Source organism: Pseudophryne corroboree, chromosome 4 (genome assembly GCF_028390025.1).
Source record: "Pseudophryne corroboree isolate aPseCor3 chromosome 4, aPseCor3.hap2, whole genome shotgun sequence".
Classification (NCBI taxonomy): Eukaryota; Metazoa; Chordata; class Amphibia; order Anura; family Myobatrachidae; genus Pseudophryne; species Pseudophryne corroboree.
The window spans coordinates 670,878,386-670,896,325 of NC_086447.1; the positions used below are offsets into that span (position 1 = coordinate 670,878,386).

Below are 17,940 nucleotides of genomic sequence, written 5' to 3' on the forward strand. Positions count from 1 at the left end.
GGTGGGGACCAAAGAGAGGCAAAAGAAAGCCATCGTGCATGGGTCAGACAGGAGTGTTGGATGTGCCGAACAGGGGTGAGTGGGCTCTTTCGTAGGAAAGTCATAGGGCCCACACTTGGGTAAACATATGTCCCCTGTCATGGGGGTAAGTAAGTAATACTTTCCATCACTGTTGTTTTTTCTTCATTATTAAAAAATAACTGTGTGTTATGGAGTTTTGTACGTACTTGACATTTTGGCCCAGTATTTAGCAGAAGTGTATATGGATGTGCAAAATTGCCACCATCGCTCAAGAAACTCAGCTGAATGACAACCCACACACAGTATTCATGGTTATTTGCATCAAAGCACTTGTGCATCCTGATGCAAGTAATCTCCTTTACACCAAGACACAGAATCTGGGAATATTATATTATTCATCAGATGCAACAATTTTGAATAACACACACACAAAAAAAAAAAAACCAAATCAAATATATAGGCTGCTCTATCACCAATGCCTATACAGATATGCACTTAGCCAGACATCCATTGCAGTCATCCTGTGGGTATTATAGATACATAGCCACAAATTATCTGTGATTATAGCTAAGCCATCAGTAATGCTTTCCAGTGTGGTTGTTCTCTATGTCCAGGTCCTGTGCACTATGCGTGTTATAGGGGCAAGCCAGTGATTTCTTGAACTTGTGTTTTCCAATTCTATGTATTTTCACCTTGGACCATTCCTAATGAATCTACTGCCTGCTGATCTTGCTATGTTCAGCTCTGACTTGGCTTGTCTTGACATTCGTTCATGTGATCTTATTGGCTTACCACAGTCTATCAGTATATCAGTCCTAGTTTTCAAGCATTCCTGCATGTAGCAAAGCCCAAACCTCCTTGTCAGTAACCCCGGTGAAGATTGAGTATTCATTAAACTCTATGGGCCTGACTCTGAGTCAGGTGCCAGTGGGTTTGTCTGTGCATGTCATGGATTTCAGCATACTGTGTGCCATAGAACGAAAACAGCACATGAGCCTAATCAGGCATACTCACACAGATAGAGTTCACAAGTGTGGAAGGATTGATAGGCCCACTCTTTCCATGATATAAAGTACTACAAATCAGCTTCTAACTGTCATTTTACCGGATGTGATTTAGAAATGATAAATCTCACCCATATACCCCTCATTCAATTTATGTCCCTGTTCGCTTAAGCCACATTATCAACATCAAATGTTGATTGTATTTGGACTTCCTGAATGTAAAGTACAAAAAAACAAAATGTGTCAAAACAACTGTACTGTGTAAGGTGAGCTACAATAAAGAGGTTATATAAAGGCAGTTGTCTTAGTGAACCTGTCTAATAGACCAACATGATAATATTGAAGTGCAGAACTATCATATACAGTACATACTGGGAGATGTATGAAGCAGTGATAAGAATGGAGAGGTGGGCCAGTGGAGAAGTTGCCCATGGCAACCAATCAGCATCTACCTATCATTTTATAGACTACACATAATGCTACAACATTTGTTAATACAGTACTTTACGTAGAAAGAAACACCTGGATGCACGGGGGTTTGTCTGTTTTCATATATATATGTGTTGATGTTGTGTTACTTGCCTCCTCTGTCCCTTAGCCCAGAGAAACAGTCTACATGAGCGTCCTACCCACAATGTTTGCACATGCACTAGGTTTCAGAGGAAACTCAAACTCATCAAGGTCTGGCAGGAGTTACCACTTTGAATGGATTTAGTAATTTAGGTTTGATGAAGAGGTATTTTGAAGTGCACTATGTTCGGTACTTTTCAGACCACTGCCTGCTGATTTTTTAAGAAGATGTACAAAAGCATGAAATTGTGCTTTATAAAAATATGTAGTCTGAAAATGACTTGAGTTTAACACAACATTCCCAACTATCATCTTGGCTGGCACTGCTAGAGACTGGGGATGTATGACTCCTTTCATGGTTGGTTCACAGCACTAGCCGTGCCACATAAGTCAATAGCAAGTACTGTTTGTTGCCTCTGTATCTATTATATCTTGCGTCACAAGAGCGAGTGCCAACCATATAATAGAAAGATGTATTAGCTGCCTAATCTGCTCTGGCACTTGGCAATATTGTCATATAAGCAAATAAAAGAGGGTTTCATTTCAGGGAGGCTGATGTGCTACACAGTAAAGTGACAGGATGGGTACTTATGTTTGTTACTCTATAACTTTATTCTATTCAGGAAATACAGCAAAGAAAATACTGCTTCACTTCAATAGAGACAAGTCATTTATGTATTGTGCTCATGTTCTACTATCATCTTGTGTGCAGGGCCTTCCCTACCCATTGTTTCATGCCTGCATGTATTTTCTCTAAGTTGGATGTCTTTTTTATGTACAGTATGCTTTATTTTCTCTGCAGAGAATTGTGGCTTGTTATAAATAAGAACAAGAATATTAACAACTAGCTGATGTGCCCGGCTTCACCCGAGCAAAGGTTTGCTGGGTGTAACATTTTACCCCTTTTTTTGCCCCTCTAAAGAGTCAAATTTAAAAAAAATAACTGCTTAGTGGGTGGCTGCAAATAACTGTCACAGTTTCCAGACAACCTAGAAGGTCACATGTTTCAGGTCAACCAGCAGGTGCACAGGGAAAACGGCATTGGGAGTGTAACTATACATCTCTGAACACTATGGATTTTTACATGTCACTCCCTTCCCACCCCCACCCCTGGGGGTGCTAGGGGTGTCTTACCCCCACAGTATTTTTCCTTCTTAGCCCCAATGCTGATGGGGGCTGAACTTGGACTTGAATGGCATCGGGAGTGTAACTATTCATCTCTGCGACCCCGAACACTATGGATTTTTACATGTCACCCCTGTCCCACCCCCACCATTAGGGGTGCTAGGGGTGTCTTTCCCCCACAGTATTTTTCCTTCTTAGCCCCCATGCTGATGGGGGCTGAACTTGGACTTAAACGCATCGGGAGTGTCACTATTCATCTCCGTGACCCCGAACACTATGGATTTTTACATGTCACCCCTGTCCCACCCCCAACCCTAGGGGTGCTAAGGGTGTCTTATCCCCACAGTATTTGTTTCCAGATTGTAAGTCATATGTGTACCAGCTATGGTGTAAATTGCTCCAGGCATTCCAGAGTTATGCTGGAACACACACACACACACACACACACACACACACACACACACACACACACACACACACACACAGACACACACACACATACATATGTCCATTTTTACATACATACATATAATCTATATATATATATATATATATAGATTATAATAGCTATATCCATACCCATGTCTAAATCAACACGTTCAACATTTGCAAATATAAAACTGTAAAACAAATAAGCTGTTGTCTGCATCTCTATCTTCTTGGCTCTGTCGGTCAAAGGGATGGAATTTTTTTCTATCTTCACCAGCTAATGTTGCACTTTCTCCAATAGACATCACAACCTGTGAAACTAGCCAGTGGGATTCTGGGTACTGGCTTATAGAAGATAGACAAGCTAAGTGCTGTGTCCCATTCTGCAGCAGGTCAGTGAGACACAGCAGCACCGCTGATGCCCAGATAAGGCAGCCAGCACATACATTACACACATTGCAGAAGGGAGCCGCCACTTATCACAGCTGACTCTAACTCATCTCTCAGTAGCTAGGAGGGCTACATTATACACAGGGCTTAAAGTGGTCCTGGAGAGGTGGGGGAACTCATCTTCCCCACAACCCCTCCCCCTTAGCGCGCGCCGTAGGCGCGCGTGCCGCAAAAAAGGGTGTGGTTTTATAAGGAAGGGGCGTGGCCACACAAAAGTACCCCAAATTCAAAGTAATGCCTCACTGTAGCACAATCTTATTCACATTGCCCGCCCCACATGCTTACAGAATGCCCCCAGTAGTGCTCACCATTAAATAAGTAAACATATATATATATCTCATGTTTCTCCAGCAGAACTCAATAAGGACAAGAGTCGGCTTTAGTGACTAAAGCCAACTCTTGTCCTTATTGTGTGCCGCTGGAGAAACATGTATGCCTAAATAATGATAAAGAAAGCACACTCACTCACATGACCTGACGGCGGGCGCAGCAGGAGAAGGGCACAGGAATGTGCAGCAATAAATGTAGGGCACGTGTGGGGGGTGCGCACACCTATGATCCTATGCATGTGTGCGGGGGGACCCACTGTCACGGGCTCCGGCGGTCCCATTACGCTGTGCTGCGGGGAGACAGATTTGCCGGTCCCAGTATCCGTATAGGGGAAGGGGCTGCGCTTTTGAATCTAGCGCCGATTGCGCACCAATCGCGTATCGCGGACTGTTAGCCAATGAGAAACTGCCACTAGGCAGCTTCTCATTGGCTGGCGGTCCGCGAGCCGTGATTGGCTCACGCCAGCTTTTGAAATAGCCGCCCCTTCCTTTAATTGGATCTGCAGCTGGTCCGCGAGCCGGGATTGGCTGGCGGACGCTGCAAACTTTACAATGCAGCCGTGACCTGATGCTGTGGCCGGACGGAGGCGGAACTGGTTCCGCCTGCAATTAGAGGTGACGGAACGCAGTTCCGCCCCGTTCCGGCCCACTTTAACCCCTGATTATACATGTGAAACAGTAGTCCATGGGTGAGTGGTTTCAAAAGCAGTCTCATAACAATGGCCAGTGAGCACTTCTTGCTAATATATATTTTCAGTATTTCAAGTGGTGAACACTGGTCTTGAGAAATTGAAAAATATTAGTATGTGTAACAATGACCACACAGTGTTATGAGCTATGTGATATGTGAGTCCACTTGCTACTTTTTGTGACTAACCAATTGATATAACTGCCTAACCATAGTGGATTCATTAGGCACCGCTAATACCTAATAATTTACCAACGTGGCATTATATTTACAAACACCTCCTTTTCATATACATACCACTGTGTGAGATAACTAATGGATCAATAAAACATTTTCTCACTACTAGCTGATTGAACTATGACCTTAGATGAATCAGTGGTGTAATGCGTACCATGTGTAGAAATTAGAACACTGATTGGACATCCAATCAGATAAATTAGGGTATTGGTGTCGTATACTCTATCAGACATGGAAAATGACATTGAAATACAGTGTGGAGTGGGTTTAATGATTATTAATTAAACAGTTAACATTTATTTCCCTCAGTCTAATCTAATACAAACTAGTACTAATAAGCAATGTTTCCATGAACTTTGCAAGGAGCTAGTTTATGAATATTGAATTTGCTCCATCTATGCAGCTATTCAGAACGCCTAACCGATATTGTTATTCAGTGGTGTGAATTGTCAAATTACGATATTGAATAAAGACGGACAGTTTATGGAAGATACAGGATTTTAATTCACTCACACTTGGTTCACTATTTTTCAGCATCGTCATTTTAATATTTTGCTGGCCTATTTCAATCATAAATTTTATGTTTTTGGGGGTCACAGATTTAAATTAACATCATATTGTATCAGTGTGCAAGTGCATGTTATTGGAATACTTTCTTCTTTTGGATTCTTGCAAATTCTATTCCTGGGTGTATCTCCCTATTATTTTTCTAAGAGTCATTTATATTATTATCATATGATATAATATCGTGGAAGGATGAAATACTGATTATTACTGTCTGTGCGGACAATTTTTTTTCTCTAACCATCAGGTTACTCAGGATGTCCGGTTAAATCATGCAGCCGGGGCGGCCAGGGAAGCTATATCCAAAACAGCAGTCATTGGCTTCGGCTTGCCCATAAAGAGGGGGCTGATGAGCCCCCATTTATGGAATGCTTCCTGACACTGCCCTCAACCTATAATATCATCTAATTTACATATAGTTTGCTAAAAGACTGTAATACCTAAAATACAAGTTTACCAAATGAGGCAAATAGTACATGTACATATGAAGAGATTATCCAATTAAAAGATAACTTGGATAAAATTGTAATTACATGGGTATTATGCAGTCATCACATCCACAGATCCAGCAACGAGACATAGATGTAAAGTTCTTGCATTATTTACGATGTGACCACATGCATGTGGCTCCATAGGGGCACAGTTAATGCAGTAGAGAAGTGGGCAATTTTTTTAATTGAGTTAGCTAAATTACAGTGAGAAGTTGATTGCCTGTTATGAGCCACCTTTCTACTTTACCGATATCAATGGTGTGTTACATAACCCCCTCCCCCCAGTCAATTTGGATTGTCATCTGATACAGCCTTTTGTGGCCAATTAAGTGTAGCATATATAGGTATTTTAAATTTATTGAAGGCTAATTAAGACCGCCTATTGATACAAATTTAAACTCAGATTATACCTTTGATCTTTCAATGTTTCACACTTCCTTATTAGGAATTTACATGTTTTTGGTTTAATAGCTTTACAGTATTATTATTATTATTATTACATTTTATTTATAAGGCGCCACAAGTGTTTCACAGCACTGTACAAAGGACTGTACAGGGAGACAGAACTTAGCATTACAGTAAATAAATAACAGAAATAGAGTACTGGTAGCAAAGAGCACCACAATTCTCAAAACATAATACAGCTTAGATGTAAGTAGTGAGTGAGTGAGTGATTAATGTACTACTAAGAGCTGGTGGCCATAGTTAGAGATGAGCCTTTACCAGCAGGAGAAAAAGTGGGTAAAGATGGTCGCTGAGTAGGAAAGGGCGGTGAGTAAAATGTGTTGAGAAGAGGGTTTTGACAACAAGAGGATAGAGGGCCCTGCTCTGAGGAGCTTACAATCTAGTAGGAAGGGGCGACAAACAGATAACATGAGGTGCAAGCAAGCAGGAGGTAGCCTGATGGCAGGATGTAAGCAAAGCAGATATGGTCAAGGCATGAGGCAGGGGGATCGAGGAGCAGCCTCAGGACTAGGTTATGCATCGGAAGAGAACACTTTGATGAATAGGTGGTTTTTCATAGCCCGTTTGAAGCTTTGCAAGGTCTAATGGAGCGGGGGAGTGCGTTCCACTGAAGGGGTGAAGCACGGACAAAATCTTGAACTCCAGCATGGGAAGCAGTGACCAGGGTAAAGGAGAGGCGACGGTCATTGACCGACCGTAAGGGGCAGGAGGGAGTATGAAGGGAGAAGAGGTTGGAGATGTAGGGAGCAGTGGAATTAGAGATGGCTTGTATGTGAGGATGAGTAGTTTGAAGAGGATTCTGTAGGGGAATGGGAGCCAGTGCAGATTTTGTCAAAGGGGAGTGGCAGATGTGGAGCGGCGGGAGAGGAAGCTAAGCCTAGCTGTGGAGTTGAGGACAGATTGGAGGGGAGCGAGATGGGAGCAAGTGAGGCCATTGAGGAGAACATTGCAGTAGTTGAGCTGTGAGATGACCAGTGAGTGGATGATATGTGTAGTTGCACTCTGGGAGAGAAATGGCCTGATGCGAGTAATGTTGCATAGCTGCAATGTTGCATAGCGTAGCTTGTCAAGTATTTTTTGTTGCAGTATTAAAGGTTAATGAAGCACTAAACCCCAAAATGGAAATTAAGGCTACAACAAATGTTGTTATTATTATTATTATTATTATTATTATTATTATCATCCTTTATTTATATTGCGCCACAAGGAATCCGTAATGCCTTACAGAGTATGTAAACAGAGACAGTATGAATAGGACAAGAAAAAAAAATACATTACAAAACAGTGTGGGGGCCCCAGGGCAACTAAATTGTGGGAACCCCTTCCAATAAAATGTCCCCTTACTTTGCCCCCCCAATATAATGTCAACCATCCCCTCTATTGTATGCTACATGGTCTACCCCCTCCCCCCGATGACTCCTTCTCCATGTCCCCTGAGTACTCAACTCCCCTGGCATGTTTCTGGCTTTGTACTCTGCATGCACAGACAGCATTCAGTGCAGAGTAGCTCCCAAGTCCTCCACTTACTGCCAACGACATTATGCATCACATGATGCTGATGAGGGGAGTCGGAGCTGCTCTGCGCTGTATGCAGTCTGTGCATGCAGAACGCAGTGCAACGGCAGCCTCCATCTGGGCACCTGTTCTCAGCAATTGCAGGGTCAGAATGACCGGGTATGGGGGACTTCTGTGTGTGGAAGCTCGAGGTGACTCGACCTGTCAAACCCCCCCCCCCCTTCCTTTTTAATCTGCGCTCTATTATAAAACATTGCAATACATGGACAAAGTTTATAAAAATGTTATATTTGTCTGAAAAACTGTCACTCAATCTGCTCCTGCTCTTTCCGGGAAGCACCTACCTTCTAACATGGCAATCTCCTACAGGAGTGAAAGAAAGCTATGGATATTGTTATATGCAGTTATTTCATGCAGAATATTTGGCTCAGCAATACAGATTTTCTGTCAAGTTTTTATTTTAATAATGAAATATGTTTGGTTGAAATTCTCTACGCAGACTTAAACACACTGAATAAAATCTGTGTAAAAAAATGTAATAGTAATATGTGTTTACTGTGTGTTAGTTTCCAGTGTTAACCTGTGGTTGGTTAAGTGTTAAAATGATTAAAGAAAACATTTATTAAAAGTATGTAACATAGTATCTTCTGGTGTTATTGAATGATTTTGCTCCAAACCATAACAGATGCATATCTTGTTGCCTTCGTAAGCAGCGGTTGCAGTACAAATATCACCTTCAGCAATATGAATAGTGTCACAGATGTGAGCAGATTTGACTGAGCAGTAGCTGTCAGAATGTTAATACTTCAAGTTCATAAACACTTCATTAAGTAAAGAAGAGACGTCCGATGCTGCTGAATACCCTATAAATGGTCTCTTTCTTATTTCACAGGGCGCCCCTCTTAAATGGAATGTGGTGTAGTCACTGGAAAAGGAAGATGCAGCACATGTTGTATTTTATTGCTGTTTATGTTGCTTGTGTCCCACATACTGGTAAGTACAGTATATTTCCTTTTCTATGTGCAAAGTTTTGGTTTCTTTATATTTGTATTACTAGCTGGAAAATTAATGGAGAATCTGGTTATTTTTTAATTACAAACCAGTAGGTGAAGCTCACAGAGAGAATCTTGTTCATGAACAGTGGCGATGGATAATGACTAATTATACAAATAGCGATTGGTTGATTTATGGGAATACTTTTTCCATTGACTTCACAACTTAGTCCGGTGGTTCCTAAATTTTTTTGAGTCACGGCACCCTAGAGTATCAGAATTTTTTTTCACGGCACCGCTAGGCCCAAAGTTTCTTATTGATAAATTCAGAAAATATATTAAATTAAGTAATATGTGTTTATATGTCATCCTTAGGGTCAGTTGTGTGGCGGGGGACAGGATTTGCTTCTGTTTGTCCACATATTTTATGACTGGCAGCCACCAGCACTGGTTTTGCCTATTACATTGACAATAAATAATTTGAATTGGTCCTGGACCACCAACCCAGGACACCCCTGCAAGTACCCTGAGGTACCCCAGGGAGCCATGGCACCCAGTTTGGGAACCACTGACATAGTCTATTTCATTAATAGTAATGTACAATGTACAGCATTGTTAATAAAGATACTTTAAATTATTTTAAGTTGTTCATGAACCACTTTGTAAAACCACATCGAAAGTTCGAAAATTTGTGGTATATTTAGATAGTTAAATTAAAATGTACAGCTTTGACCATTTACCAACTGGTTCTAACTTAAAGGAATACATTGTCTATATGCGGCACTAACCTTGCATGGAAAAAATGTTGTAATAGGATCCATATGACCAATATATAATCCTCATTAAAAAAGGAAATAAACATTGACGGCAAAGGTCAGATTATTGCAGTCATTGGTGATATATGTATATGTTTCTCTCTCTCTATAAACTTAATTTGATTCGACAAAGTATTTTTTGTGCCTGATGTTTTTTTTTTTAGAACATTGTTATATACATTTTATCGGCTGAGATAACATTTGGATATTCCAAGACGCATCATGCAGAATGCGCCCCTGGTCCGAATCCAGAAGAAAAATGATAGCAGTAAATATGTTGCTAGCCCAGGGCTGTAATTAGGGTTGTGGAAGCTGTGCCTCCGTACTTAGTGCAGGGCACTGTGGGCAGCACCGTCATCGTGCCCGGCCTTTGCTTCTGGCTAGCAGGGTGCTCCAGGCAGGCAATCTTCAATTTATTCTGCTGTCCGGATCATTCTCAGGATGCTCAGAGGATTGATGCACATCCCAGTGCTTGCCGACCCCGCGTGACTTCATGACATCATGCGCTTAAGAGGTGGGGGCGACACAGTGCAGCATAGCGCTGTGATATTGCACTGTGCTTGCCAGGATAGGGCTTTTTCAGGAGCTCTGTCTCGGTGCTCGCAAAATGGTAAAATGTTAAATAGTTTTCATTAAGATATTGTGAATTGGGGTGTAGTTTTCACATCCTAACCACATCAAATAATTGAGCAATACACCCCTTAGCCACATAGCTGCTAGCCTTTCAAGGTTTATCCGAGAGGAAGTAATTTAGTACTGTCCTTGCTAAAAGAAATTCCACGTTATCCGATATGGCTAAATTAAGGCTAAGGGAGAACACAGCCCCGATAGTTTTTTGGGGCGCTAAAAATGGGACTTTACTGCAATTGTATTTTGTTTGGCAATACAATTAGAGTCCATTTTTAGCACCAGAAAAACTACCTGTTTTGGGCAAAAACACATAGAATCCGTGATAAATTCCCAGACCTATTTGTTATAGTTGCCGTGATAAAAAAAAGCAGGGATTTTTTGGGGGGAGCTCAGCAGGTCCCCAAAAAGAAAAATCCCGGTAAGTGCTGACATCTGCCTGACTTTGGGGCTAACTGGATTGTCCCGGGGGATCAACTAGCCCGCGGCAATTGAATTCCCCCCAAATGGATGATATACGTAGCACAATAAGAAGCAGATAATTATATTAATACTATTTAACAGTTACCAATTTTTTGGTTATAGCAAAAATATCTTTCAAAGTTCAAATTATGCCATATTTACATAATATATAAAAAGTTTTTTTTTTATATTATAGTTTACTGCAAAACAAAACAATATGCACTAGTGATTACCCTGATACTGTACATATGGTTATATGTGTAAATGTAATGATCCCAATTACATTACAGTATGTGACTTTGGACAAAAGAGTGTTTTAGAATTCCCATGAAAACACACCACAACAACATGTGACATATAAGTAGAACCCCAGGGGGAGGAAATCCTGTCTTTGATAGCTTACATTCAGGAATAAAAAGGACTTCCAGATATCTGGTTACTTTCACCTTAGATAAAGTATATCTCAAGTTAGCGACACATCAGCTATAAATAATTACTGTTTGGGAACGGATATGATTGACACATAACCAAAGCCTTTGGCTTTCACTGAAATCTGGACGTGCTATAGAGCTACTTTGTTAAATAGAGGGGTGTGACAATAGGAAGGGGAACAAACTAAATGTAAGTATGTTTCTGTGCTCTGTGATAGCAGTGGACAACTTTGATCTTGAGTTTCAGATTCTTGTGAAAAAGGAGAATGAATTATTGACATTTATTTAAAAGCCTTAAAATATAGCATTAAATTATGTTTTATTTTGTATATTTTTTTATTTATTTATTACCAGTTATTTATATAGCGCACACATATTCCGCAGCACTTTACAGAGAATATTTGCCCATTCACATCGGTCCCTGCCCCAGTGGAGCTTACAGTCTATATTCCCAATCCCTACCACATGTACACAAGCACACATTATTGTAATTGCATTAATATTAGATACAATCTATGCAAACCTATTTTTATGTGTTGAAGTAAGGCTCATACAGGTGCCTTGCACCTGTTTTTGCGATGCTGCATCGGTTGTTATTGATCAGTGCAATAATATGTGGAGCAAGGTGGACAGTATCTCTTTGCACCTTCCAATAGGCCAGGTCTAATATTCACATGAATACATTTACTCTTGCACCTATTACAGTTCCAAATTCAACAATATTGTTTGCAGAACTGATTCTGAAAATTCATGTCCTTTTTCTAGCCACAAACGGTGATATTTCCATTGGTTCTGAGGTGGCAGACATTAGGCCTCATCCATGCTTTTAATGGAATACATTTTATACCTTATTGTTTCACTTCTTTTTTTAAAGCACAAAATAGGTGTTCAGTTTAATAAGAACAATTATAGTTCTGAGTGTAACAGGATATACACAAACACCATAAAATTGACACATTCAATAAAAAACATTCTCAATTTAATTTCACTAACTTTAATATTGAACTGTATGCAAGCAATATTTTACATTAACAAATACTGTTTACATTAAAGTAGGGATGGTCCTAAAGTGATAGTAAGTTAGACTTAAAAGTTCATACAGTATTTTCAGTGGCCTGGAAGTTGGCGTATTCCTTGAAATAGTGAAACGGTACCCAATTTATGTGGCTTACAATTTAATTTTACTTTTATGGAATGTCTCCATTTTCAGGGTATGTGGTTTTTGGCAGTAATATATATTTTTTTAATCCTGTAGATTTAAAAAAGAATGGAAATGGTGGTTGGTTGTCAAAAGGCATTTCTTGCATGAAAACAGACTGTGCATGGCCAGAAAAGTGGGTGCACCCATATGTACCAATGGAGACTTGCAGGATTCTGGCACTTACACCAGCTTGTGGTTGGATGGGGAAGGGTGTTCAAGCACAGGCCAAGTGCAGTTTTGTGCAGTTGCAAATATATGGAGACTGGGGCACAGTCTCCAAGGGCGAATAGGTGCAATCAAAATACGGCGATGACGATGCTGATGATGGTCATAAATTGGACGCACTGTATATGCTACTAGTGCTCATATGAACATAATTTGCTTTGTGTATTGAATGTAAATTGTGTCTGTGCTTTGGGATGCAATTGTGGCCAAGTCTAAATCAGGCTCAGTATATTCACTAGGACAGAGGTTCCCAAACGCGGTCCTCAAGGCACCCCACCGGTCCTGGTTTTAAATGTATCCATGCTTGGCCACAGGTGACTTAATTAGCACCTTAGTCAATTTGATTTAACCATCTGTGCTGAACAATGGATATACCTAAAACCTGGACTGTTGGGGTGCCTTGTGGACTGCGTTTGGGAACCTCTGCACTAGGAATAGAAACATGCAGAAACATTATGACGAATATTAGATATGTGTATGTCAAGGAGTGGCATTCATCTCACAGTCAGAATGCTTCCTGTTCTCATGAGACCCATACACACCAGGAAATAAGCAGAGCTCAAGTATGGAGCGTTGTACAGTCTGAATATGTCCATGGAATATGACTTTATTGTTAGATTGAGTTTTACTGTCATTGTAAAATTGTATTGTATATTACTGTCATTGTAATATTAAGTAATACTTGGAAAGCTTGTCTGCATACATTTAAATCTGCAAATATAATAACAATGACTGTGAGTAAAAGTTAAGAGTTTAATAGCTCAGTACCTGCCTAACCACACTGTATCCAAACTGTTGTACATCGTTATAGTATTCAGGCTGCTGACAGACAACTAATACAATAAAATATACACATCAGTAAAAGTATGTATTCAGAATATATTAAAATAAACTACAGCCACACTATTAAGACTCCTAGGGGAAGATGTATCAAACCTTGGAGAGAGATAAAGTGGAGAGAGATAAAGTATCAACCAATTATCTTCTAACTGCCATTTTACCGGCTGTGTTTGAAAAATAAAAGTAATACCCCTTTTCCACTGCCACAATAACCTGGGTTATTGCTGGGTCTACCCATGTCATGGATCAGTGGAAAAGGGTCCTTGAAAAATAACCTGGATTCAGTAATCTGAGTCTGACCTGGGCTGCTACCAGGGTTAGACCCAAGAACAACCCGGGTAAGGCTGCAGTATAAACGGGTGACCCAGGTCATCTGATGATGTCATCTCCTAGCCCCAGCAGAGGTAGAACCGCCACTAACCCAGGTCCAGTCTGCGGTGTGAATGGGGTTTCAAGCCGATGTGACATTGCTTGAAACCCTGTGTTCAATTACCCGGGCCAATTAAACTTTTATATATCACCCCCCCCCTCCTAGTTTTATCAAAGTACTACTGTTCCACTATTATTAGGGTCCTACGTGTATATCATTTGTTGTTAGCCCAGCTGCTTAGGGGGCAATTTATCAAAGAGTTTTAGCTATAATTTGTTGCATTTTATAAATGGTGTTCCAGACAATCAGATCCTAACTGACATGTGTTTGAAAAATGACATTTGGGAGCTGATTGGCTGGAGCATGATTTATCACACACAATGAGTTTTATATAGTTAAAACTCGATAAATGAGCCTCTTAATATGGCTGCCATGACTAGAGGATGAAACGTTAGTGACTCTCATATCAGGGGGATCATTGTGACATGTTTAGAGTGATACAGCTATGAAGTTTGATTACATTGCTGGTTTTGCACATGGAATAGTATTTAGATGATGTTGGTATCAATGTCTAAAGGAAAACAATATGAACTAGGCGAAAGAAACATACTCCTCAATTGTTTTGTCCTCCCATTTCATTAACATCACCTATAAAGTAGCTGCCATGAAATAATAATTTTGGTACAACAGACAGTATAAACAAGTATAACTTTTGTTATTCTGACTATGGCACTATTTGTGGGAAGTTTGTATGTTTTCCTGATTTCCAGTGGGATTCCTCTTGGTACTCCAGAGTTTAAAAAAAAACAATACTGGTAGATTCATCTTAGTGTGTATGTTTATGTGGTAGAGGTTTTAGATTTAAGCTTAACTGGGGCAAAGACTACGCTAAATGGTTACACTACTGTATATAATAATAATAATAATAATAATAATAATAATAATAATAGTAATATGCAGCGTTTATTGTGGTAATAACCTGTCCTTTCTATGGGAAAAAAATTGCTCTTGTTAAAAAGTACTTGCAGTACAGATCTTAGACATTGTTTACATAATTAGGAAGGAAGTTATAGATATACCCGGAGGTGAATTAGAACAGGTGTTTTGGGAGGCACAATATTTGGAGCTGACAAATAGTTCATTTCAGTTTTGGAACAACCAGTTCTTTGCAGAGAGGCTAGGACTACATCATTTCTAGACAGCACTCCGGGATAGTGATATAGCTGTCCAATCTACTGTACAAAAGCTGTCCATGACTACTTTTGGGTTCCACATACTGTACAGTCATACAGTAACACAGTACTTATTCCTACTAATTCTAAGCATACCAATTCATCTGGAATCTGTGTTTTGGGGGATATAGAGCCAGGTTCAATTAGAAGTGAGCTGCTGACGGCATTATGGTAGCTGGTCTCAGTTTGCAGCTTCTTAGGCTGTTAGCAGAAGTCAGCTAGTGGAAGGTAACATGTGTACTGTATTTACATAAGCAAATCACCGTTCCTGTTTAGTACATTCTATGAAATTATAGCTAATCCGGTTGGTTGCTATGAACAACGCATCCACTTCTCTTTAGAAGGTTTGACATATATCTCCCTTAAGGGGAGATGTACTAAGCAGTGAAAAGTGTGGAGAAGTGAGCTAGTGGAGAAGATGCCCATGGCAACCAATCAGCTGATCTGTATACTTTCATAGTATGCAAATTATAAATGTTACTTCAATGCTGATTGGTTGCCATGGGCAACTTCTCCACTTGCTCACTTCTCCACTCTATTTACAGCTTGGTACATCTCCCCACGCTGTTAGTCACAGATTAGGATTTCAGTCAGGTGAATCCCACTTCAAATATCCTGGGCATCAAATAGTTAATTAAACATGTGGATGGTTGTCTGTGTTTCCTGAATTAAAAGAAAGGTTCTTTGTGTATGGAGTTATGCTTATGTTTGGCTGCTGAAGAAGAGGAGTCTTGGTCTCTCTTGCCTGTAGTCATTTCATGTTGGTCATCTTTCTATGGAGCGCACTGTGTGATGGATCAATAAAGTTTGAACAAGAAAATATCTATATAGAAAACATGAAGGCGTGAAGGTGAAAAAAGGTGACACTAACCCCTGGCAGATAATACCCCCTCCCCCCACAAAGGACACTGTTGTACTTACATTAACAGTAACTTGTCCATGTGAATTTTTTAGGAATCACTGGCTGGTGGCTGTTAGAGGATCTATCTATAGAACTAGTAATCCTTGCTGGATTGTCACATCTATGATTTAGAAGTCACTGTACACTTGAATGTTGCGAATGTTCAGAATTTAAACTGAATTGACATCAAGCATTGTAAACAAAAAATACCTTCATAGTATATTATTCAGAAAACCTGTTAAACTTCTTATTATATTCAGTTGTTTTGTTATAACATGTCATGTCACTCTGGCTTTTTATATCGCACAAGATCCTGTCTACGGTTTCTTGATTTCTCAATGTTATTACATTGAAATTGTTAACTTTAAGACATATCTAGTTTATGAAGCTGTTTCTATAACTATTGTTCTATAACACTTGTTGTTGTGTGACTGCCGATACTTCTATTGGGTTACCACATCCAGCTGTAGTGATGGATGAGATCTGACTGCTCGACTTGAGCACCAAATAGATGGATTCCATTTTATTTGGCCACTTGCATTAGACAATGTTATTTGACTGATACTGTTGCTCGCCACTCAGACTTTAGCTGCAGAGAATAGCCATATAGCTCACTGTTCACCTTCAGTTATTGAAGTACGTTTTATAGGGGTTTTGATAAAAGGGGGCATAACAGTGGTTAAATATGGTCCAGGATCAAATTATTGGTGAGGATAAGTAACTGTGTGGGCCAAGAGGTCACATTCCCCTTCCCAGGTCTCTTGGGAGGGAGTTTTACCTGGGTGTGGTATTGAAGGTCGGCAACACTTAGGTCGACAGTGTCTAGGTCGACAGTAACTAGGTCTACAGGGATTCTAGGTCGACATGGTCTAGGTCAAAATGTCAAAAAGTCGACATGACTTTTTAAATCTTTTTTGGTGTCGTTTTCGCCATACAGTGACCGGGAACCACAATTAGTGCACCGTATCCCCTCGCCTGGCGAACGAGCTTTGGGCAAGGTGCCTCGCTCTGCTACCGCTGTGCTCGGCACAAGTTACCGTTCCCAATTGTAGTCCACGTGGATCGTAAAGTATGAAAAAGTAAAAAAATGGGAAAAACTCATGTCGACTTAGAACATGTCAACCTAGAGACCCTGTTGACAGTGGCGTAACTACTGCCCCCGCAGCCCTCGCGGTGGCTTGGGGGCGAGGGGCTGCGGGGGTGCCGCCACTGATTTAGAGCAGATTGACATGCGGACGAGCGTCCGCATGTCAATCTGCTGTCTCCTCTCCCTCCCTGCTGTAACGGGACACGGAGGGCACAGCGCGCCGCGCGCGCCTCTCCAGTGTCCATCCTGCGTCTCCGTCCATCTGGTCTAATAATGGAAGTGCCGTTCGTGAGCTCTGATTGGCTCACGAACCGGCACTTCCTTTATTAGACCAGAGAGACTGAGATGCAGGAAGGACATGAGAGAGGCGCGCTCTGTGCCCTCCTTGTCCCTCCTTCACAGCAGCGAGGGGGGGGGGCATGTATGGCACTGAGGGGGCATGTATGGCACAGGGGGCATATATGGCACTGAGGGCATATATGGCACTGAGGGGGCATGTATGGCACAGGGGGCATATATGGCACTGAGGGGGCATGTATGGCACAGGGGACACTGAGGGGGCATATATGGCGCTGAGGGGGCATGTATGGCACAGGGGGCATATATGGCACTGAGGGCATATATAGCACTGAGGGGGCATGTATGGCACAGGGGGCATATATGGCACTGAGGGGGCATGTATGGCACAGGGGGCACTGAGGGGGCATATATGGCACTGAGGGGGCATGTATGGCACAGGGGCACTGAGGGGGCATATATGGCACTGAGGGGGCATGTATGGCACAGGGGGCACTGAGGGGGCATATATGGCACTGGGGGGGCACTGAGGGGGTATATATGGCACTGGGGGGGAAGTGTGGGGGCATATA

The 17,940-nt window shown here is 41.1% G+C and overlaps 1 protein-coding gene across 5 annotated transcripts in view; it reads left to right on the forward strand.

Annotated features, from left to right (window-relative positions):
- The window catches only part of ADGRG6 (adhesion G protein-coupled receptor G6), a 286,483-nt gene that overhangs the window by 8,276 nt on the left and 260,267 nt on the right, over positions 1 to 17,940 (forward strand). For all 5 annotated transcript variants that reach the window (XM_063917836.1, XM_063917838.1, XM_063917837.1 and 2 more), the window contains exon 2: positions 8,781 to 8,881. In XM_063917836.1, coding sequence (XP_063773906.1) covers positions 8,781 to 8,881 — 101 coding nt within the window. The remainder of the gene's footprint in view (positions 1 to 8,780; positions 8,882 to 17,940) is intronic.